This window comes from Artibeus jamaicensis, unplaced genomic scaffold, assembly GCF_021234435.1.
Source record: "Artibeus jamaicensis isolate MK-2021 breed Jamaican fruit bat unplaced genomic scaffold, CSHL_Jam_final contig_452, whole genome shotgun sequence".
In the NCBI taxonomy this organism is placed as follows: Eukaryota; Metazoa; Chordata; class Mammalia; order Chiroptera; family Phyllostomidae; genus Artibeus; species Artibeus jamaicensis.
Genome location: NW_026521837.1, coordinates 18,513,118 through 18,537,254, shown reverse-complemented (window position 1 = coordinate 18,537,254; position 24,137 = coordinate 18,513,118). Strand labels below are relative to the sequence as shown.

At 36.4% G+C, this 24,137-nt stretch overlaps 1 protein-coding gene across 3 annotated transcripts in view; it reads right to left on the bottom strand.

The window, feature by feature from the left end:
- BANK1 (B cell scaffold protein with ankyrin repeats 1) overlaps positions 1–24,137 on the bottom strand; it is a 299,128-nt gene that overhangs the window by 14,748 nt on the left and 260,243 nt on the right. For all 3 annotated transcript variants that reach the window (XM_053666388.1, XM_037156882.2, XM_053666389.1), the window contains exons 11-12: positions 19,006–19,071; positions 2,106–2,284 (exon numbers count right to left, since the gene is read on the bottom strand). In XM_053666388.1, the coding sequence (XP_053522363.1) occupies positions 2,106–2,284; positions 19,006–19,071 (245 nt within the window). The remainder of the gene's footprint in view (positions 1–2,105; positions 2,285–19,005; positions 19,072–24,137) is intronic.

Below are 24,137 nucleotides of genomic sequence, written 5' to 3'. Positions count from 1 at the left end.
GACTTATTTCAACAAAATTCAGATAATCAGGCACTTCCAGGAAAGTGCTTTGCATGTGTGCACTTAAGCACATTTTCTTCCTTTGAGGATAAGAGTCATGTTTGGTGGTAGTGGCACCGGCACAGATGGAGAAGCATGAACAGTGTTCAGTTGCAGAACTCTACATTTGGCGTTCTTGCACATTTGTTTAGCAAAATCACTGTCCTTGCTTAGCCCTGCAAAGTCCGAGCCATGTTTAAACAGCGGCCCACAGCCAGAGCGGCCCTCAGAGACAGATGGTTTCTGATATGGGGTCATCTCAGATGTACCGGGAAAGTCCTCTTGCCTAAACTATCTCCTGCTTATATGCCATATTGTTCAAATTTCACCGCAGGGCTTCATTTCCCTGTTGATAAAAATGTTTTCCTAAGTGTTTTTCTAAGCATTATTTTAAGTAAAAAATAATCCCCTGGTAAAGAAAGAATATTAAGCTATTAACGATTATTTATACTGTGATGTAAACTAGCTAATTAAATGCGTTTCATCAAACACCTGCCAGACAACTGATTGCTAAGACACTGGGCTTTCCATGATGAGAAGATAAAAACTCGTGGAATGTTTTGGAAGAGAAAAGCCTGTGGATACATAGAATAAGGTCGTGATAGCCCTCACTGAGGAATCTCACAGGGTGTGTATGGTATATTTTGTTTTCATTCTTATCTCTGAACTACTCCCTCTAGTCTCTAATCACCTCCCTGGATGTAATTTTACAGAAGACAAGACTAAGCTGATCTGAAATATATACCCATGCACACACACATAAACATATCTGAGGTCTGCTTGGAAAAAGTCCAACCATTGTCAGTACATCAAGGACACTGATGTAACCTGGCAGCCCAGGAGAGTGGACTGGGATGTTCATGTGTGAACAATGATGACCTCACTGTTCTAGTCAGTGAGGGCAGTAGACACCATTGCATTTTGAATGCAATGGCCACCACATGTGTACAGTGTGGCCATTGCATTCAAAATGATTGAGTGAGTAGAGCAAGAAATCTGCATCAAATTTTGCATTAAGCTTGAACATTCCTCCATGGAAACTATTCAGATGATTCAGAAGGCCGCAGCTGCGGGCAACTGGTGATTGGCAGCTTCATCATGACAATGTGCCCGCCCATGCATCAGGTCTTGTGCACAGTTTTTTGGTGAAAGATCAAATCACCCAGGTGACTCAGTCCCTTTATAGGCCAGATTTGACACCCTGTGACTTCTGACTTTTCCCAAAATTAAATCACCTTTGAAAAGGAAGAAATTTCAGACCCTTGATGAGACTGAGGGAAATACAAAAAGGCAGCTGTTGGCAATTAGGAGAACTCTGTGAGGTCCCAAGGTGCCTACTTTGAAGGTGTCACTAATTAGGTGTCACCCTAATTTCATCAATGAGATTCATAAAGCATTCACTATACTAAAGATAGCCTTAGAAGTTGTTTAGGTTTTAGCTCTAACACTTTGGGTTCTGGCATTGAGCTCACCAGTGATCTGTAAATGTGAAGTCTGGATATTTTTCAGCTTTTTTTTTTAAGAAATTACTTTGGGGTAAAAGTCATTCTTTTTTTAAAAGTATTTTTAAAGATTTTATTTATTTATTTTTAGAGGGGAAGGGAAGGAGAGAGGGAGAGAAACATCAATGTATGGTTGCCTCTCACGTGTTCCCTGATGGGAAGTGGCCTGCAACCCAGGCATGTGCCCTGACTGGGAATCAAACTGTGATCCTTTGATTCACAAACCTGCACTCAATCCACTGAGCTACACCAGCCAGGACTTAATTTTCATCTTTTGATTGGTAGTTTGAAAACATCTTATCTTTGTGTCTATTTAAAAACAACCCAGTCAGGGCACATGCCTGGGTTGCCGGCCAGTTCCCAGAAGGGGATACACAAGAGGCAACCATACATTGATATTTCTCTCCCTCTCTCCTTCCCTTCCCCTCTAAAGATAAATAAAATCTTAAAAATATAAACAAAAGAACATTTACCTATATTTCTTGTGAAGACTCAATCTTGACAAAGAGGCTAGGAGCTCGGTGAATAAGGGAATGTTCCAGAAGGGGATGGGGTCAGTATTACCTGCTGAATCATTTCCAGGCCAGTCTTTCCCATCTGCCAGTGTTTAAATTTCTCAAGGGCTTGGTCCACAGACAGTTTCCCACTCTTCACTTTCTCCTGCAGGAGGATGAGTTCTTCCTGCCCGGCAGCCAGGTAGCCCCTCACAGTGGAATAGGTTTGACTCTCCACCCGAGGTCTGTCTGTGATAGAAGGGGAGGGTGTTTCAACAAGAAGCGAACCTATGACAACTAGAAAAGAAAAACTCTAAAAAACTAGCAGCTTAAGTTTCTTGTTCTTACGGGTGTATGAACAGCTACAGAATAAATCAGTAGACATTTTTAAATGATTTTTTTTCTAAGGATGGTGTGCCTGACACTTGTGTTATGGTTAAAGACACTGTTTTGCATCGGTGGAAAGAAAGTGGAGAGGAAGAACAGCAGCAAAATTTCTGCCCTGCATGAGCTACAGGTGGTGCCTACCACCTGGTCTTTCTGTGAGGATTACTCTGAAAAATCCCCACAAAGTACTTAGCACAGTACCTGCCACATAGTAAGCTAAATAAATGCTAGCATTACAATTAATAATAAATATGTGTAGAGTAAAAATAATTTCTTTAGCTTTGGGAAAAGAGATCTGAACCGAAATCTTAATGCCTTAAGAGGATTAGGATTATTTGAAAGTTTATTCTTGAAAGATTTAAAATACATAATTGCTGGTCACTTTGTCGTGAATGGCTTTCTTTTAAAGAGTTTATTTTTGGAGCATTCCATGTCTTATTTGTTCAGCACAAGAAGAACCTCAGACGTTCCTGTTTTCCATGTGTTGGCTGCTAATGACACACAGAGTTTGGCCGGAAGTACAGCGGTAGCACACTGCAGACCACGGGAGAATCCAGTGATTTGTCCCACATGGTGTTGGAGGACTACATGAACCCCCTGCTTGCCTTTAGGAATGTTTTGTGCTCTCCTGGCTACCCCAAGCCCTGCCACTCCTGATAATCACTGCATGGTATCATAGTGGTGCTACCTGCCCAGCTACAGAACTCATTTGCATTTATATCTTCTCACTTATATATTTTTCTGAAGTCCAACACACTTCACTGTTTTATCTCGGAAGGGATATGGTAACCCACTGGCAGCGGTAGAGGTATTATGCACTGTCAGATCAAAATATGCCCGTAAGTCTAGAAGCAGAGAATAACTAATCCTAACCAATGTGCACTAAAGAGCTGTCACTCCTTAGTGGGGTCCCTTTGTCAGGAAAGAAATAGATCAACTACAAGAGACTGACAGGGACTGGGGAGATAAGAGGGCATAAAAATTCTCTAGTAATAAGGGTTCTTTGATAATATTAGGATTGGTTAGTCTGGAAAAGAGAAGTTTCAAGTCCTTTGTAGCAGGATTAAGTATGTGAAGGAAACCTGAGCCTCAGGGCTCTCTTGGAACAACTTCTAATGTTGCTCTCAGTTTTGAGCAAAAATCTAGCAGAGAATCTGGGAACAAGGATACGGAAAGGGTTTCTTTCTGAAAAGATTTACATGCCCATAAAACTGTTCCATGGACCATCATTCTGGTCCACACAGGGCTTTCTTGGCTTGTCTTTTCTCTTCAGAAGTCCTATTGCCCCAGAACTAACAAGATGTCAACAGATTCTGTACTCAAATCTCTTCCTTCGGGGATGACAAAGCATGAAATCCCAGGGAAACTGGAGATGCACAAGTCAACCACAGGGCTCACTGGTTCAGCAGCCAAAAGCACAGATAACGACTGAGGTGTAGTTTCTTGTACCAGTGCTTTTTATAGGTCTCCACACTCCAATTCAATTTGCGAGGTGCAGTTTGCAGAAGTTTCCCTGCAGTTCCAGCCAGAGTGTGGAGGCTTAGCATCATCATTTAACAGCCATGCCATTTAACTAGCACCTCACTTCTGTCATCTCTTTACCTAAGTGTGAATCCATTTTTATCTCAGGTAACCATGCAGCTGAATTTTCTGCTTTCTGTGGAAGTTTTTACAAGAAAAGTCTTCCCCCCAGAATGTACCAGCTTCAGTTTAGCTGAACTAAAAAAAAATGAGTCTTCAGAAATAAAATTTATTTCAATCACCCTTTTGTATTTCAAGTTTTAGCTATTAAAATATAAATAAGACGATTTTGGGGGGGTGGGGGTTCAGTTCTGTATGGTTGTGTAAAGAGAGCAAAAGAACAAAGGTTAGGAGCAGCAGAAGTCTCTGTAACAAGTCCTGAATGTGACTTGTTTACAGCTAGACTGACTTTCCATACATCTGCTTTTACTTTTTGCACACTAAATCTGATAAGATAAAATAAAATTGTTTGATAAATTACTATTACGAATGATAAGTTGCAAAGGCACTTTACCAACTTTCCCCCTAAGGGTAGATTAGTCAAACAAAAATGTGTAACCTGTTAACTTTAAGTAGTATGTGCAAAATTGCTTCATTGCACTTAGGTTACTATTTTGTGGGGGGTAGTGGGTTGAGGGATTTTTTCCTTCCCTCCCAGTTTTATACTTAGTTTATTTTTAGACACACTAGTGTAAGTTTAATATAATTTTCCTCAAAAAACATTTTTCAGGCTGTGAACTGTACATACTACAGCCTCTTTGTCTCTTACTGTTAAAACTTCAAGACAAACTATACATTCTAAAGTTGTGGTTTTTTAATTGATTCACAGCCTTTGGCTGTGCAATCAAATGCAAATGTTTAGTTTCTTTAGTATTATTCTTTCTAGAAGTTATCCTATTTCAGCAAATGCTCATCGTATAAACATCAAGAAACATGCCGTGGTCAGTATATGAATCTGTAGGTAAGACAGCATACTGGGCTTTTCATTCAAATTCTTTCTGTTTACCGAGTGACTGGCTAGAACATATTTTAACCGAAAACTTTAAAGGAAGCAACTTGATTGCTCAACAAAAAGGAATTTAAAATATAAGACGTCTACTTAATAAATATTAGGCAGTCATTAAAATAACAGCAATGACTAAAAAGACCTCGTGGGAACAAAAAAGTGCCTATTATATAATGACGAGTACAAAAGCAGGATACAGAATTGCATATACAGTAAACTCTTAACACTGTCGATGTTGTACATATAGAGCATTGAAGAAAAATTTTAAAGATGATACTGGCTATTCTGTTGTGATGATATCAAAGGTAGTAACTTTTTTCTAATTTCTAACACTCCATAATAACACTATATTGTTTTCACAATAAGAAAATATCTCCCCCTTTGCTAATGGGTTTCTCCATAGAATACATGCCACTCCAAACCATGCCAGATATACTATACTATGCCATATCATGCTGTACCATCTTGCCATATTCCTAAGTATTCCAAAGTATTTTGTGAGCAATTGGGAAGAACTGGTCAATAACAGGACTTAAAGAACCAGTGATTGAGTTTTAAATCTGAAGTTATATTTTTTCCATAGCTAGGGGATTGGCAGGTAAATAAGTTCAGGTCCACATGGGCAGACTAACAGAGACCTGGAATGTTGATTTATTTGTAATTGACAAGCAAGTAAGTCTCCACATTTCCTTAACTGAAGGCGGCACATAACAGTGTCTCTCCTTCATTAAACTTTGGTGAGACTCCGCTGAGTCCTTTTCCAACGAAGCTTTACCTTTTACACTCCCATGTCTGTCTTCGTGGTACCTAATTTTCACAAGCATCAACATACTGAAGAGGTTTTGCCAGAATCTCCCACACTTGATATCTGATCAACCTCCAAATCTGATTGGCTTCCTTATCTTCCACTATCTTCCAGGTAATATCTGACCATCTGCCAGCCTTTAGCAGGAATCCTATTAGGTCAACATAGCTACAATCCCTCTTACCCCTGATGTTTTCTCTTAGTGATTTTGCATCCATCCCCTGCCTATCCCACACACTCTGCTGCTTGGCTATAAACTCTCATTTTTCCTTTTGTATTCAGATGAGACCGATGTCTCTCTTACTGCAAAACTGCATTGCCTTGGTCCCTGTACTTAAAACATAGTGCCCCTGAATAAAGTCATCTGAATAATTTTGCCAAGCATCTGAATAATTTTTTCATGAACAATGCATTCTTTGCCATTTCACTTTAATTGTTGGGGATTTACAACACGACTTTTCCCCACTACTTAGAAAATAAAGAAAAGCACCAAAAGACAAAATGATGACCATTCACTATTACACTCTTTAGAGATAGACTGTCAACATTCTACTGTTTCTCCTTTTTCAGTGTACTTTTATTTTTCCTAAATTGGGCTTATACTGATATTGTGTCCTGCTATCTGTATTTTTTTATTCATATAACCTAAGAATGTTTCCATGCCACTGAATATTCTTTGAAATGTGTTTTTTTTGCTATATTATATCTAAAAAGTTTGTATGGTCCATGAAGTATTTAGCCATTCTGCTGCTGTTGTCAATTTTTTATTCCTACTACAATATATATTATTATTGTTTAAAAGTCTTTCAAACAAATCATTGGCTGTTATGCTGTTAATTATCTTAGAATAGACTCCCAAAAGGATACTTTCTAGTTAAAAATCCTTGCAGAGCTATTAATAATCAGCACCAATCTCCTTTCCCGGAGTGTGTTGCTATTTTCAGCCTCACTGGGATGGTGAACAAGGGCCTGTCCTATTGTACTTTTGCTAATACTTTGCATTATTTGAGTAAAAAAAAGCACATAACCTTAATAGTTTTATGATCTAAACCCTTCTTTTACTGCTAGTAGTTGTCATGCTGATATAATGTTAAATGCTATAGATTTAAGCGCTGTGTAAGTAGTAGACTTTAATAAGATATATAGCAAAAGGTGCTACCTGAATCTTTTAAATTTTCTACATGTTGCCTAATTTGAGCCCTATTTATTTATTTATTTGATTGTTTGTTTGTTTGTTTTCTTTGTGAATTAGAAGCAGTCTTCCAAACTGTTGACTCTTTCCCCAGGGGAAAATAAGTTCTTTTAATCCTTTCAAAATAATTGGGGTTTTCTTAAATCCATAAATCATTTTAAGAAGACTTTGGACTATTTATCTACCTGTCTAGGAAAAGGCTGTGCCTCTCTCTTTTTTATTGGGAACTGTTCATGTTTCCATTGCAGAGTGAATCAGTTATTTTTTCTTTCATGATGTCTTCAGACTATTATTGCTGGTACATAAAAAACCAAATTATTTCTGAATATATTTAAAAATTTTAAATAACTTTCAGGAGTCTTGTAGTTGATTCTGTCATGCTTTCTAGATATGCACGTATATGATCTAAAAATAATGAAAAAGTATGCTCTCTTTCCCAAGAGTTACACTTTTTATTTATGTCATTCCAGTTGTTAGAAACTTTTGGTATAAAGGTGAGTAAAAATGTTGATAATAAGCATCTTAATCTTGTTCCTAAACTTAAGGAGAAAAGCTCTACCCTTGAATTAGTAAGATATTGCTAATCACATCAAAAATCATCATTCTTTTTAGTCTGTAGGATTTAAAAAAATTATGAATAGTTGAACAGTAATAATATATGTCTTTTTCATCATTAACTTTGATAATTATGTACTTTTCTTAATGAAATAACTAGCACATTACATTAATATTTCTACCACATGGGGTGGTTCATATAGGAGAAAAATTCTTTTACTTGAGTTTGAAATAACTCAATGGCAAAATTTGTCCCTGATTACCTTTTGAGTTAAAACACTCCTGAGCTACTAGTTAGTAATATTTAAAACAGTCCTTTTACCAACTGACAGTTTTTAAATATAAATTAATTTATTTTAAAAATATACTTTATTTTTAGAGCAGTTTTAAGTTCACAGTAAAAGTGAGTAGAAGATACAGAGATATCCCATATACCTCTTCACCAAACACATGCACAGCCTCTCCATTATCAGTGATCCTGAGAAAGAAGATCAAAGTTGGAGGAATCACACTACCTAATATCAAACTATACTACAAGGCCATAGTAATCAAAATGGTCTGGTACTGGCATAAAAAAGATACATAAATCAATAGAACAGAATAGAGAGTCCAGAAATAAACCCATACTGTTATAGTCAATTAATATTTGACAGAGGAAGCAAACATATATGATGGGCTAAATATATTTTATTCAATAAATGGTGTTGGGAAAATTGAAAGGATATGTGCATAAAAATGAAACTAGACCATGTTCTTATACCATGCAAATGAATAAATTCAAAATGGATAAAAAACTTAAATGTTAGACCTGAAGCCATAAAAATCATGGAAGAAAACATAGGCAGCAAAATCTCAGAAACTGCTTATAGCAATATTTTATCAGATATATCTACCCAGGCAAGGGAAACAGAAGAAAAAAAATTAACAAATAGGATTACAACAAACTAAAAAGGTTTTGCACAGCAAAGGGAATCATCAACTAAATAAAAATATAACCCATAGAATGGGTTAGAACATATCTATTGATATATCCGTTAAGGGGTTAATATCCAAAATTTATATAGAACTTACAAAACTCAACACCAAAAACACTCCAACCAACTAGAAAATGGTCAAAGGACCTGAATAGACATTTCTTTTTTTTTCCTTTTTTTAATTTTATCGATTATACCGTTACATTTGTTCTATTTCCCCCACTCCATTCCCCTTCACCGTGCACACCTCTCCACCACCACCCCCTTTAGTTCATGAACACGTGCCTCAAGTTCTTTAGATTCTATATTTCCCCTACTATTCTTGCCCTCTACCCTATCTATTTTCTATCTACTGTCTATGCTACTTATTTTCTGTACCTTCTCCCCCCTTCTCCTTTTCCCACTCCCCTGTTGCTAACCCTCTATATGATCTTCATCTCTATGGTTGTGCTCCTGATCTAGCTGTCCTCTTAATTTGCTTTTGTTTTAGGTGTGGTTGTTACTAACTGTGAGTTTGCTGCCCTGTCACTATTCATCTTTTTTATCTTCTTTTTCTTAGGGAAGTCCCTTTAACATTTCATATAATAATGGCTTGGTGATGATGAACTCCTTTAATTTGATCTTATCTGAGAAGCACTTTATCTGTCCTTCCATTCATATGTAACGGGCACAGACAGATCAAAACATGGCTCAAGAACAACTCAGAGCCCCAGAGCCCATAAATCTAAGCGATGAAGAAATAGCCAAACTTTCAGATGCACAGTTCAAAACACTGGTGATCAGGATGCTCACAGAACTGGTTGATTTTAGTCACAAATTAGAGGAACATATGAAGGCTAACCTAATTGAAATGAATGGTAATGCACAGGAAACCAGTAGTAATAGAAAGGAAACTGGAACCCAAATCAAGGGAGCAGACCAGAAGGAAGGAAAAAATGGCCAAACAGAAAAATATGAAGAAACAATAATTCAAAAAAATGAGGAGAGGCTTAGGAACCTCCAGGACATCTTTAAACGTTCCAACATCCGAATTATAGGGGTACCAGAAGGGGAAGAGGAACAGCCATGAGTGGAAACCTTATTTGAACAAATAATAAAAGAGAACTTCCCCATTCTGGCAAAGGAAATAGACTTCCAGGAAATCCAGGAAGCTCAGAGAGTCCCAAAGAAGTTGGACCCAAGAAGGAACACACAAAGGCACATCATCATTACATTAGCCAAGATTAAAATGAAGGAGAGAATCCTAGAAGCAACAAGAGATAAAGGGACAGTCACCTACCAAGGAGTTCCATCAGACTGTCAGCGGATTTCTCAAAAGAGACCTTACAGGCAAGAAGGGGCTGGAAAGAAGTATTCCAAGTCATGAAATCCAAAGACCTACAACCTAGATTGCTCTATCCAGCCAAGTTTTCATTTAGAATGGAAGGACAGATGAATAGACATTCCTCCAAAAGGACATGCAGAGGGCCAGTAGACATATGAAAAGATGCTCAAAGTCACTAATCTTCAGAGAAATGCAAATGAAAACCACAATGAGATATCATTTCACACCTGTCAGAATGGCTATCATCAGTAGATCAAAAAACTAGTGCTGGCGAAGATGTGGAGAGAAGGGATTCCTTTTGCACTGTTGATGGGAATGCAGATTGGTGCAGCTACTGTGGAAAGCAGTCTGGAGACACCTCAACAGATTAAAAATGGACCTGTTTTTTTACGCAGCTATCTCACTTCTGGCAATATAACTGAAGGAACCCAAAACACTAATTTGAAAGTACATAGGCACCTTTATGTTCACTGGAGCATTATTTACAATCGCCAAGATATGGAAGCAGGCCAAGTGGCCATCAGTAGATGAATAGCTAAAACAATTATGATATTTACACAATGGAATATTAATTGGCAATAAAAAAAGAAGAAAGTTTTACCTTTTGCAAATGTATGGATAAACCTGGAGAAAAATATGCTAAGTAAAAAAAACCAGTCAGAAAAAGAAAATTAACATATGAATTCAAGCTCATGTGGAATCTAATGAACTGACCTAACAAGGAAAATGGGGACAGACTCATGGATGAAAAGCAGGATGACAGCTAGTAGGGTGTGGAGGGATTGAGCAAAGAGGAAAAGGGATTTATGGACATGGACCACAGTGTGGTGATTGCTGTGGAAGGGGGATCTAAGGGGACTAAATGGTAATGGGAAAAAATATAATAAAGATTAAATAAAAAACAAAATGTAAAAAATAAATTTTGAGATTTCATCAACATTTCTTGTGTTTTCACACGTGAATTCTTTCAATTGTACCACTATTTTCAACTTTCATGAAAGCTATTTCACTGGCTTCATCCTATAAGTTTTTACTAGTGTTTCTAGTTCCTTTTTTTCCCTTCTCTTTTGTGATGACTACAGTGTTAAGGTTCTGACGTTGCCTCTGCTTACAGAGACAGTTTTTACGGCTGTCTTCTAAGCAACCGATTGTGTTTCATTTTCTCTTTGCCTTCAGAGTTTTCCAGAATTTTCTCAGTTTTTAAAAAATTTCTGTTATTATTACTTTAAATATTGTTTCGAGGGCAGAAAGGAAGTTGAATAGGTCATATAGTATTAAGTTTATTTTATCAGCTAACATATTATCATGTACAATTATAGATATTGAAAAGTATATAGTATATTAAGTATAGGCATCATAATTTTTACACACCTCTTTTATGTATATTTTTGCATTTTCACTACTTTATCAAAAATTTAGTGTATTTAAAACCTCTCACTACTACTGTGATTTTGTCAGTTTATTTTATTATATCACATTTTGTTTAAATGTTTTAATGCTTTAATGTTTGCCACATAAAAGTACATGAGTAACTGGCTTTTATTTGGATTTTAAATTTAAATAAATAGAATAATTTTCTTTGTCTAATGAATACGTTCACCTGGAATTCTATTTTTTCTAAAATTAAGATGGAAAAATTTTATTTTTGTTTCTATTTCTGTTTCTTTAAGTAATCATTACCATTAAATTAAAAATTTCTTTAGTGTTTGTATTGATATGTTATTTTTAAACATGTTTTTAAAGATTTTATTTATTTTTTAGAGCTAGGGGAAGGGAAGGAGAACGAGGGCAAGAAACACTGACCCATCACCTTCCATACGTCTCCAACTGGGGACCTGGCCCACACCCCAGGCATGTACTCTGACTGGGAATCAAACCAGTGACCTTTTGGTTCTCAGGCTGGTGCTCAACCACTGAACCACACCAGCCAGGATGGCAATGTGTTGTTTGTTTTGTTTTTTAAACAGAATGTAGTTTGATTTTGTCTGTTATCCAAATTTGAATCTGTCTTTCATAGAAGAGAACATACAGCAGAATGGTCTCTGCAGGCATGGGTACAAATCAGCTTGGCTTTACCCCACCTCTCTAAACATCAGTTTCTTTGTCTATAAAATGAAGCTAAATAATACTTTCCTCACAGGGCTACTGCAGGGGTTGAAGGAGCTAATGCGTGTAACACACTTTGTGGCAAAAGCCCAGGAAGTCATAGAATTATCAGTATGCTTACCTGGAAAAACAGTACAATCAGTGACTGAGCTTGGTTACACAGCCAATCCTTCTAAAAAAGGAAAATAGTATCTATGCAGAAAATAGCAGTGAGGACTTAACGAGCTGTTGTATAGAAATGGTTAACACAGTGCCATTTGTCCTCAATGACTGCTACTGCTCTGTGAGGATGTTTAACACGTTTACAAAGGGTATTGTAACTGCTGTTCTTATACACAATCTCGTTTTGTATATTTCCTTTTTTTGCCTTTAATTATAGTTTCTGGCTTTTGTTATAAAGACTATACATATAATATCTAACAGTACATATATGCTACATATTTATAAATAATTATATAATGTTAAGTGATTTGAAAGGTATATGTTCTATTTATTTTAAAATAATGACTACTTCTCTAAATTTCAGAGATTTTTTTATCTTATGTTTTTTATCAGCAAAGTCAAATAAAATGGTATGATTTACTTTTTCATTTTCTTCTAGTTTCTAGACATTTGTATAGTATTTAAGATTTAGGTTCATATTATTATATACCATTATTTGTTGCATTATATATTTGTTATTTATTACCAATATTTTACATTCACATGATTGATAAGTTAATTTATAATAATTATCTAAATTGAATATTGTATTTCAGTAAAATAATTATTCACTACAATTTTTTAACACCATGACTCCTTTTTTTGAGCTATTTATTTGCTTGATCTCTCATTTACTTAGAAAATTTTGAGGGTAATACTTTTATAGAGATATAGAATGTTATTATTTATAAAATCCCAAATATCTAAAAAGTGTATTTGTTTTCTTCTGACATGGGCAAAACCTCTGACTAAATACAAGTGACAATCTTTAAAAATTTTTTTATCTAATTATTGTTCAAGTACAGTTTTCTGTCTTTTACTCCCAATCTTTTCTCAATAAAATGTGTAGTTTTTTATGCAAATTTTTGTTACACAGATTATGTCATTTTAAAATGGATTTTGATTTTTTCATAGAAAATCTAGGTTAAAATAGTTCCTCAATACATGGGGATTATTTCTTTGTCTTTAAATTTAAAAGATTTGCTAGGGTGCTTTTAAATCTGGGTACATTTCTTCACTTCCCCCGGATCACAGTGAGCCCAGACAGTCTGCATGTTGCACTTCCCATCCTGGGTTCTCCACAGCTTTGTTTACCTACGCTATTCATTGTATTGTCTGTCCTGTTTTAAATACACCTTTTATACAGGAGTTGGATCTCTGTTCTCCAGGTGTTCTGATTGTTTCTGGTCTTTCCATGTATTGAGAACAAACCCTTCTCCAACTACATTCTCTATTTTGATGATGGATTGCATCTTCTGTCAGCCTTTTTGAAGCCTGACCTTGATGGCTCACATACTTTTTATAGTTATCGCCTTAGAACATTTTATAAAATGGTACAATACTTATAAAGCTCTTCAGATTTCAAAAGTTATAAATTGTTAGTTGAAATGTTCTTAGTGTGTGTGTCTGTGTGTTTCCCATTATCTCCATGTTGATACCCTGGAACTTTTGTGGAAGATAGGACAATCTTACTCATTAAAGAAATATTTGTTTAAGTATAATTTTCCTGAGTTTCCATGATGGAAAGTTCCTTCTTTCCTCTGGAGTAACTTTTTAAGTTCTCATATTATTTGTTTGTTCTCTTCTTTAATCCTTGAAATCTATGGAATCATGTTCACCAACAGATTTGATGCTCATTTATCCTTTGAGACTATTGCTTGTGTTCAGATAAAATTTTGATTTCTGCTCCAGGACTGCAGAGACTTTTGATAAGTGTAGTGCACAGTGCAAGATCTCAGGGCTTAGCAGGATGTGTCTAGTGCGGTGGCATCACCTGTGGGTGGTACACGATTCCTTGGCATCATGTACTGACAGGTCTACCAGGTATTAACTCCCTGTATAAATTCCTAACAGAACTCTTCTTGACCACCCCATCCTTCCATCACACAGCTTTACTTGAGCCTCTTGGGATGCAAAAAGTAACATGAGATCCCCCTCCTCACTTTCTATTGAGAGGGCTATTCTCTGAATGTACTCGTACACAGAAAGGCCAGAGCTGGAGAGGGAAAAACTTTGAAAGCTTAGCATCTGTGTGAGTGAGACCTGTGGATCTGGCGGACTACTGACTTTGTTTCAGTCTCCTTTTGCAGTCTTAGAATTAGCTGGATTAGTTCCCAACTACACTAGCATTTGCTTTTTTTCCGGTCTTTGTTTTCACTGTTATTGAGAGCTCTGTCTTATTGATGCCTTGACTTCCAAATACTTATTTGTGAGAGGCCACACTGTGGGCTATAGACACATCACCATTCTAAACAAAACCCCAACTATTAAAAACATTTTTCCAGGTATGACTTTAATAAAAAAGCTTTTGTGAACAATATGATAAATGGAAATGTAAGTTATACTGAAAAAGAGAACTGAGTCCATTATTCTTTTATGGAGTACAAATGACTACAGTTTGATAACTCTCCCTCCTTTCTTTTTAATATATCTGGTGCTGGCAAAAACAGCCTGGAGAAAATGCCTCAGAGAACAGCATTCTCTTTTCAAAAATAAGGGTAATACTATTCACATTTTCCCAGGTCTCCTACTTATAGAAAATTTTATTATTTAACATTTATCAAACTGCCGCAGCACTGGGCACTTAGAGAACACACAAGATGTGTTCTCTGACTGTATCTTTCCCATGAACACGAACACTCCCCAAGGAGACCAGCCAATAACAACTGTGCAATCGGTAGTGAAGCTACCGGGCAGGGGCTGCACCAGGAATTGCAAACTCGAAGCCTACAGGAGCCAGGCAGATAGACTTGCTGAGCAGAGAAGATTCATTGCCTGCTTATTAAACACATCTGAATAGTCTTCATTATCACAAATAAATATCTTCTTTTTCACATTTTTATGGTAACATGAATCTTTCTACATTTTCTTATTCTTCCACATTTGATAGAATTATACTTTTAGAGAAATGTGTCTCAAATTAAGAAAACAACATAGAAAGCCTGTTAACAAATGACAAGAGCAAAAGTCATTAGTGCAGATGATATAATTATATAATAGAAAATGGTTGGAGATTTAAATTTTTACATGAAACACGGGTTTAAACATGGCAATGATGAAGATTACATTGTACAGATTACTTTAGAAATACATTCAGAAGCCAAATTTGACCACAGTATGCTTCTGAAACAGTTTCTTTTGGTTAGATTTTGTCTTTTGTATGTTGGTTTTTAGATTATTGCTTGTCATATGTTCTACTTTTATTCCATGTCTAAGGTCAGATGCAGCCAACCACATTTTAGAAACTTTCAAATAATTCTTATGCTCATCTAAGGTTGGGAGTCACTGGTATAGGCAGTTGGTTAAGGTGGATGTGCTCTGCCCCTCCCCTCACCACCTCCCACCCCCCCTCAAACAAATGGCTTGCCATGTAAGAGCAACAGCAACAGCACAACCTGCATGCAGTTCAGTACTGAACTGTGTGGCTGGGAGCTGTGGATGTGACTCATGATCAGTATGGCAGTTAAAACGTAAAGAAGGCTAAATCTCATCTATTGCCATGTACCAGATCTGAGGTAAGACTGCATGGATAAAATAGGGGTGATTCTGGGGAGGACAGGAAAGGCCCCTTGGCACTGTCCAAGAAAAAATAATATAACAGAGAAAATGAATGTAACATGTTTGGGAGACATGAGCATTGTTAACCCTAGATTATTATATTATTCTGTGAGCAGAAAAAATTGAGCAGATATTTCTAAATCCTTAAGGAAGGAGCCCTCAAATTTCTCCATTCTCCTTTGACTTAATCATGCTTACCTAGTAGTTTTCTAATTACTAATTCTCTTTTATAGACACTTTATTATTTGCAGAGGCCTAATGAATGTAAGGATTCCAGTCAGTGGGAAGTAATCTAGTCACTAGAATGTATAGATTTAACAGGTTGGAATTAAGGACTATAAAGGTTGCAGATTAGGCCTCTATGAGCTTGGTTAATGTGACTCAGACTTCAAAACTGTGATCAAGTCCAAAGACACTGACAAAATTCGGGTCTCTGGCTTGCAACGTGAAGAACAAACCCTTGGCTAGCTCACGAGGCTCACTTTTGGGAAAAGGTGGAGGTTGTGGAAGCAGCATTTTCTGTTATACCACTCTGGCATTTTCTAATTTCAAAACCAACTTGGGAAAGTTGTATTTTGATGGAAACTTTTATTTGTGATCCAAAGTCCTCAGAATGTTCCTTATGTTTTTTCAAGATGTGAAAACTGAGTTGAATAAATCTGTTGAGTTTCCACGGAAATGGTGCCAATTAATTTTTTTTCTGTTCCTCAGGAAAATTCCTTGATTTAGCAATAGTGCAACTTCCTGGCAACCCCTGGCACTTGTGAACACAGCCCATCTGAAACACTTATATTTTCAGTGGAAATATAGTTGGCTCTCGTAGTCCCATTTCCTATCAGCATATAGTGCAATAAATAATTTCCTTAACCTTTTTTAGGGAACTTGTCTGGTCCCTTTAGAAAATCTTGACTCTGACAAACATTTAATAGAAGGGCCTTTTTTTGTTGCTGTTCTTTACCAAATTAAGAGATTATCATTGGTGAAGCACTTACTGCTTTTCCTATTATACCATGGAATTCTGGAATATTTGAATCCTGGAAGTTTCGACCGCCCAGTATGTCCTATGGCCTGGATGGTCATAAATACCCTAAAAGGTTTAGACAGAAATGGTTGTATACAGTAAGCCCTTTTAGGCACTTAGAAGTCTTTAATTAAAAAAGTATTCCCAATTATTCTCCATTATCTTTTCTTTCTCAGATTGCAGTAATCAGAGAGGTTTTTTAAAAAACATTTCATGAAGTTTATATTTCTCTAGTCCTTGTAAATATATCAATGTTTTTTTCTGTTATGCTGAATTACTGATGTCTAGGGTTAAAGAAATCTAAGGAAACTGCTCTAAGTTGAGTAATCATCAAGAAATTGGATTTAAATGTATAGAAAGAAAAAAATCTGCAAAGAAAAAACCTTAATTAAAATTTCAGAATCATAGCCCTCAAATATTTTAAAAAACCTGGCAGTCATTGACATAGTTGAAGCAAATTAGGTAAGATATGAACAGGTAGTCATCCAAAAATTATAATTAGGTCCTCACTTCCTTTCACTGTTCTCTCCTACTTTTTTTTTGTTTGTTTGTTCTCTGGGTACAGAAGGGACTAATTTTACTCTATACACATGGTAGAACAATAATCATTCTCATCTAAGCTCCATGGACATTCACAGCCTTTCCATATATTGCTCTCTGTGGAGCAGCCAGAAAAATAATTGATAAGATGAAGCGTTCAAGTGAAGAGATCAAGGATCTCTTCATTACATTTGTCACTTGTCACCTTCCTTCATCACCTGTGGCCTTCTCCACATTTCCCCTGACTCCTAACAGAGTTTAATTAAAACACGATAATTGGATAATTTATAAAAAATGCTTCATGGAAATAGTCTCCTAAACAGCTCAAGACATTTGCTCTCCTTACTCTTCCCAAAGCTCTTTGAGGTATGGGGGGAAGTCAAGAGAGAAGTAATATCTTTGATTTGTGTAATTCTTCATCCGCTGTTTGATCCTAAGATCCAAAGATCCAAAGATCACCTCTGAAGTTCTGCATCAATTTCTTAAGAGAGCTAAAGACACAGTGGTAGAATAGCAGTAGACTTACAAAGATACACCTTCCCCCCCAAATATGGAATTGTTAGAAATGGAAACTTTTCCAGTAGAACTTTTGCATATATAAGTCTGTAAGTTTTGTAAATCTATAAGCAGAACATCTAAGACATTCATGGTAGACTGGAAGTTCAGCTTTGTCATGTGCCGCACTCGAACACCAGGTGCTTAGTTGGAAGAATAATCTAAAAGTAGAGACTTCCTGCTGTGGGAAACACCACTTGAAGTCATGGGTGAATAACAATCTTTGCAGGGACACAGCTTTGTTCAGAGGACAATCAATGGCATCCTTGGAGCAGGCCCTTTGAGGTTCAGGGGTGTTAGACATTGGCACAGTCAGTACCCAGCTGTCTGCAAAATGACACAAAAGGTGACTGACTATGGGAGTGTTTAGGAGCTGTTGTAAAATTTCCTGGTTTTATTTTAATGCTGCTCTCAATAATTTACTGGTAACAGTTTCAAGGTAATATTGATTTGGACTGAAGTTATTTCAAAGGTGTGTTGAGGTGAAAAGTGTTTGTGCATGCTGAGCGATTATCGAGCCAGCCAGTGTTAGCTCCACCTGTGCCACCTTTTACAATTTTCATTGTTGAACTCTAACCAAGGCCTTGTTAGCAGAAAAAAATTAATATGTAGATTTTCTCTTTTTACTGAGAACCAAGAGTGTCAGGGAGAACAGGAGGCAGCTGCCACTTACTTAATAGAGCAAGAGAAAAATAGCTCTCCTGGGTGAGATATCTCTATTGCTTCAGTATTTAGCTTTTCTCTGCATGACAAGTAATGGTTTGAAAAACATAGGATCAAGTGCTGAAGGCAAGAGAATAGTGAGAAAGGGTCTTTGATTGGAGCCAGTGTAGAGCACATAAAACCCAGGCTGGCCCCTTGTGGAGGCAGTCAGTCATCTTGGCCTCCCTCCAGGTAATTTCAGAGGCTTCTCTCTAAAGGTCTATAGAGGCATACTCTGATGCATGTTTGAGAATTTGTCTTACTCGACCTTCCTAGAGCCCGGATAACATCATCAACATAGCCACAAATATTCTAATAAGGCCAATTCTTGCCTTTGTTAATTAAACTATTTTTGGCATTAATCTTATTATGGCAAAATTATATTTGGGTAAGACAAAGTTATGAGTAAAGTTAATCAAGTACACTTATTTACTTCTACCCCAAGAGACTTTATTTAGTGTTCATAATCCCTCTCTAACTCTTCTTTGGAGAGAATTAAATAAGCTGACGTTTGTGTCGGTACCTTGTTTCCTGGGACCCTGGAACTTGTCACCATCAGACTGTCTCCTGGCGGCCTTTTGTTGAAACACTGTAAAAAATACAGCACACATTATTTCTCGAACACAATTATAAATAAGAACAAACTGGAAGTCTCCCGGAAGCTAGAATGCAACACATAATTTTTCTTAGTAAGAATTTTGAAGTGTAGTTTTTTGAGTAGGAGGATTATTAAATTTACAATTTTTTCACTTGTGCAGCTTATCAGTCATTGCAAAAGGCATTTTCTGCGGGCTGAGCAGTATAATGCTGATAGAATGCCTCATTAAACTATTAAAATCAAGATATAATTCCACTTTGATATCAGGTAAAGATAAAAGCTGCATTTTGTTATAAGTGATAAACATTAAAATCATATGAAAAATTCCATTTGCACAGAAATTACTCATGTTGACTGTGTGATGATAAGCAAAGCTAATGACTGTTTCTTCTGAAACAGATGAAAAAGACTGTGGTATCTCACAGATGTAATAATAAAAAAGACACTTCATTCCTGTATCATCTAGCTGGACCTCAGAACTGTTAAAGCAGATTATTCAAATTATTTCATTATCTGAAAAGTGCTTTGTTCTCATTTATTATTTCTCAGACGGAATTCTGTGAGACACGTCAGCATTACTCATCCCATTTTGCAGATAAAAGATAAAGCTGATTGTTTAATATTTACTGAGCACCCACAGAGTTCTATATCACCTCCGGCACTTGTTAATAAAAAAGTCTCTACCCTTTACAACTTGACTTTAGAAACTGAACATTGCTGAATTCCATTTATTTTTATAGGTAGTTTGATTTATAGGGTTGGGGAACTGGAGGAGGCCTTGGCGACATAGTTCAACCTTACAAGTTTATAAATGAAGGAGGTGGGCGTAACTGCATTGCAAAAGGACTGAGTCATGACCAGCACCCCTGCAGTTATCTGAGACCCCTGTCTTTGGTTTTAATACCCCTTACGTCAATTTAATTAATAACAAGGTCATATCAGGATTACTCTAGATGACATGTTTTCAAATTTATAAAAAGCTCACTAAATCATATTATACCAATTATTTAATAAGCATATATAATTTGCCAGCTGCTGTCAAGAGAAAGGGTGCTCCACTCTACTGCCTTCTATCACACAGGGGAAACAAAGATTTTCAAAGTGTGATGTGTTTAAAAATTATATGCATGAAATCATATTTCTGGTTGAAAATCAATGTTCCTCTTTAAGTTAGTATTTGGAAAATATGCTAAATATAACCTATTGGCAAGTTATGGAGGTTTTATCCTACAGTTTTTTCTTAAATAAAACATACTAATAGATATTTGGTCTGTGAGTATATTTTAGGTCGGGTGCTTCTTGATTTTTTTCACTGGCTAGTTCTAGAAGTCTTGAAAAAAAATGACATTTTTGACATTTTAACAACATGCAGACACTATACTTTTCCCCAGTATTATTAAGATAATAACTAAGACTGTTTAGATGAAAAAGCATAGTGTGTCATCATTAATCTGGAAAATAATCTGAATCCAAAGATAAATTCAGAAAATATGCTGTTCAGATAAAAAGTGCAATAATAAGTAAGTTTTTTTTTTTGGAATTCTGCTGAAGTTTGAAATGACAGAGAACTTGGAAATGAAATTACTTTTTCCATCTTTTTGATATTAATTTGTTAAAAATCACTTTAAGCTTTTCATAAAGTATATTTTATTTAAACATGTTTCGTTGACAACAAATGCCCGGTCTTCATTAAAAAATACAGCAAATGTTAAATCAACCTTCTTTCAGTTTATATATTAAGAAGTTGCATGTAGTATACTTGTTTATTGCTGAGATTTCCCCAGGGTATATAAGTGAAACAGCCTGGGATGAGGTGGAGAATTGGGGGGTGGAGGAAGTAGGATGTTCTGAGTAGGATGATTATGGAAGTGCTGGTAAAAGGACTTTGTAAAAACAGAAAGTGCATGAAGCCGTGCCCCACAAAAAATCAGGTCCGCTCTACCCGTAAAACCTCCCTTGAAATTTCCTTGCTCACCTCCAGCTGCACCTATTACAACTGTTCCTTTCTTTCCCTTACAGGCAAGTCGCATTTCCTTACAAAACCCAAATTAGCAATTAGCATATCGCCACACAGACTAATTTCTCACTGCTGTGAAAACTGGAAGGTAATCTTGGAGAAGACTGACATTAACCTGCTTCCTGAAGAAAGAGCTGGCTCATCAAAATGATCATTGACCCAAACGTGCATGCCAAACACTCGTGCTCTATTAGCTTCAGGAAAAGAGTCGACAGATGTAAAACTCAAGAATTTACTCATCTTTCTTTTTAAAGTAACTATTAGCTGAAATGTTGTAAATTGCTTCCACCAGCAAAATCTCTGTTCTAAAAAGCTTTATACACTTTATATATACCATGTTCACCTACACAACTTTTATAAAAGCTAAACAGAAAATCCATAATGTGGTGAGAACTGAACATTTGTATATGAATCACTCAAATTTGTATATGAAAGTACATATTTTTGTACAAGATTTGTGGTGAGCAAGATGACAGTCTCTTTTAAACATATAGAAACTGGAAAAATCTATATACTAGAATGTTAATGCACTTGGGACGGTGGAAGACTGTGAGTTTTGTATTAACATGTGTGACATGGGAAAATGGTTTTCTCCTCCTGAGCCTTTATTATCTTGCTGACAAAGTCAGGGTTTAGATGAGATGACCTCTAATGTCTCAGTCACCTGTAACATTCTAAGATGTGATCGATTCTTTTTTCCCACGTCATTCCTGGCCACATGGTGCCTGAGTAAGTTCTTCAGTGAGTAGAAATTTCAATAGAATGCTACGTTTTGAGGGAGACATTACTTTGCGGGGGCTTTAATAGAAAAACTAGAAAATTAAATCACAGATCAATGTTATTTTTTTTTGTATAATATACGGAGAAGATCCCGTCTCTGTGTTTGAATGCACGGAAGATACTGTTTTTGTCCTCTTTGAATGCATCAATGTTCAAATAATGCTCTCAGAACGATTGTGGCATAGTCAACTTGTTGACTCTCAGCCCCAGTGAAATCTAATTTTTCTCTTCTTACCTAAAACCAAAATTTGAGAAAATGAATGCATTACTAGAATTTGTCACTTTTTTAAACATTAAAAGAAAGCCTACAGAGAAAATAAAGCAATTTTTGAGGTTCAGAATAATCTTAAACAATGCAAATGTTCCAAATACCACCCCCATTTATTTTAAATATTGGCAGAATAGCTTCTGTAAATTTTTCTCTAGAATAGAAATGATATTGAATGGAATAAAATTAGCATAGCATTAAATATTCAAAACGTTAAGCAAAGCAAAATTATCAGAAGAGCAGAGGGAGAGAAGGTGAAATGTAATGAATTCACTTGCACTATTTGTCTTTCGAGGTCGCTTTTGCAAGAACATTCTTCACGCCAACCTCCTTTGCAGCCTATTTTAGCAAAGGTACTCTTCCAGGGCTGCCCTTAGAGAATCTGATGAAGCTTATTTGAAATTATTTCACAAGTAGCTAAGCTAATGGAAAGTCTGTGCAATGGCTACATGTATCTGTAAAGACATAAATTATAAATGACAAATCCTTAACATTCCCATTAGAAGTGTTAAAGTGAAATGTTTAGAGCCAAATGCTTATTATTGCTGACCACTGTTGAAACTGGAAACTTGATAGAAAATAAAAGAGAAAGATCTGTATTATACTCTGGGTTCCTGGGGAATGATAGTGTATAGGTAGCAGCAGTGCATTTATTATTTATTATTTATTATTTACTCAACAAACTTTCATTAGGTTGCTAACTCTGTAGCCAAGCGCTGCGCTAGGTCCTGAGGATGCAAAAGTAAGACTCAGGCACAGTTTCTGTACTGTCCTCCCTTTCGAGGTATTCATTTAAGTAAAGGTCGAATGTGTCATTAGTGTCTACTGATGAGAGAGGATGGAGATGAGAACAATCGGCATGGACAAGGGTCATAATGCATCTGCTGTAGCCTTACTCTCCCTACCTTTCTCTCAATGTACACCTGGCAAAAGCTAGTTACAGAAAGGAGAATGAGGTCAAGGAAGCCGATATAAACAACCCCTTTGTCTAGCCAGCAAAGACGGGGAAGGGAATGTTCTAACCCTCTATGTAGTCATACTGACTAGTGAAACTGAAACTCTCAAGAGAGGTGTCACCTCTTTTTAAATTGAATATCATAAATTGAGTACTCCCGTCAGTTTAAAACCACCATTTCATTCAGTAGCAAGAGTTATAGGTTATTAATTTGAACACATTTATCAAACATAGGTTACCACATTTGAACAGGTATACTAGAGTGATGTGGCCAAAGGTAATGGCATCAGCCGTGTAATATGAAGGTCTTTGACCTGAAAATCGTTTGCTCTCCAGCAGACATACAGAATCAGGAGTCGAGGCTTTTTTTCTTTAGGAAGAATATGTGCCAAATATCAGCCAGCATATGTGAAGTCACTTGTGTGATTACAGTTTACTGTTGAGATTGGTAGAGATGGAAAGTTGGAAAGTACATATCTACATGAAGGAAAGTAGCACAAACATTTTCACTCAACAGCAACACCAGTGAATGCTTTGGTTTCCTAAGGAGAAAACATCAATTTTCTTTTTCAATTTGTGATAAAATCTTTGGCTGATAAGAGTGTTCCCATAAAAATCCTCTCCCCAAACCAGGAAATCTCAGTATCAATTATATTTTCTACTTCTAAGGAACTTAATTTTTACAAGAGTAGAATACAAACTGTTTTTATTTGCATATTTATCTCTTCTGCTGCAAATGGGAATTTTTCCATTTTAGGAACCTTTCTTATTCAGGAAGTTGAAACATTCAGAGACAGAGAGACAGCATGAGAGAGCGCGCGGTTTGCGGAATTCTGTGTAATTAGAGCCTGAGGCCACTGTAATGAGTTGATTAGCAAAATCTCCAGTCTGCCACGAGGCAAGCACGTCCTTCTTCCTCTTGTTACTATGCAGGACTCATGTACTGCTTGCACAGCACGGGCCTGAAGGTTTGTCTCCTCCCACATGATTTCATTCAGACCTATTGCTTGACCTTCCTTTTTGACCATCCATTTGTA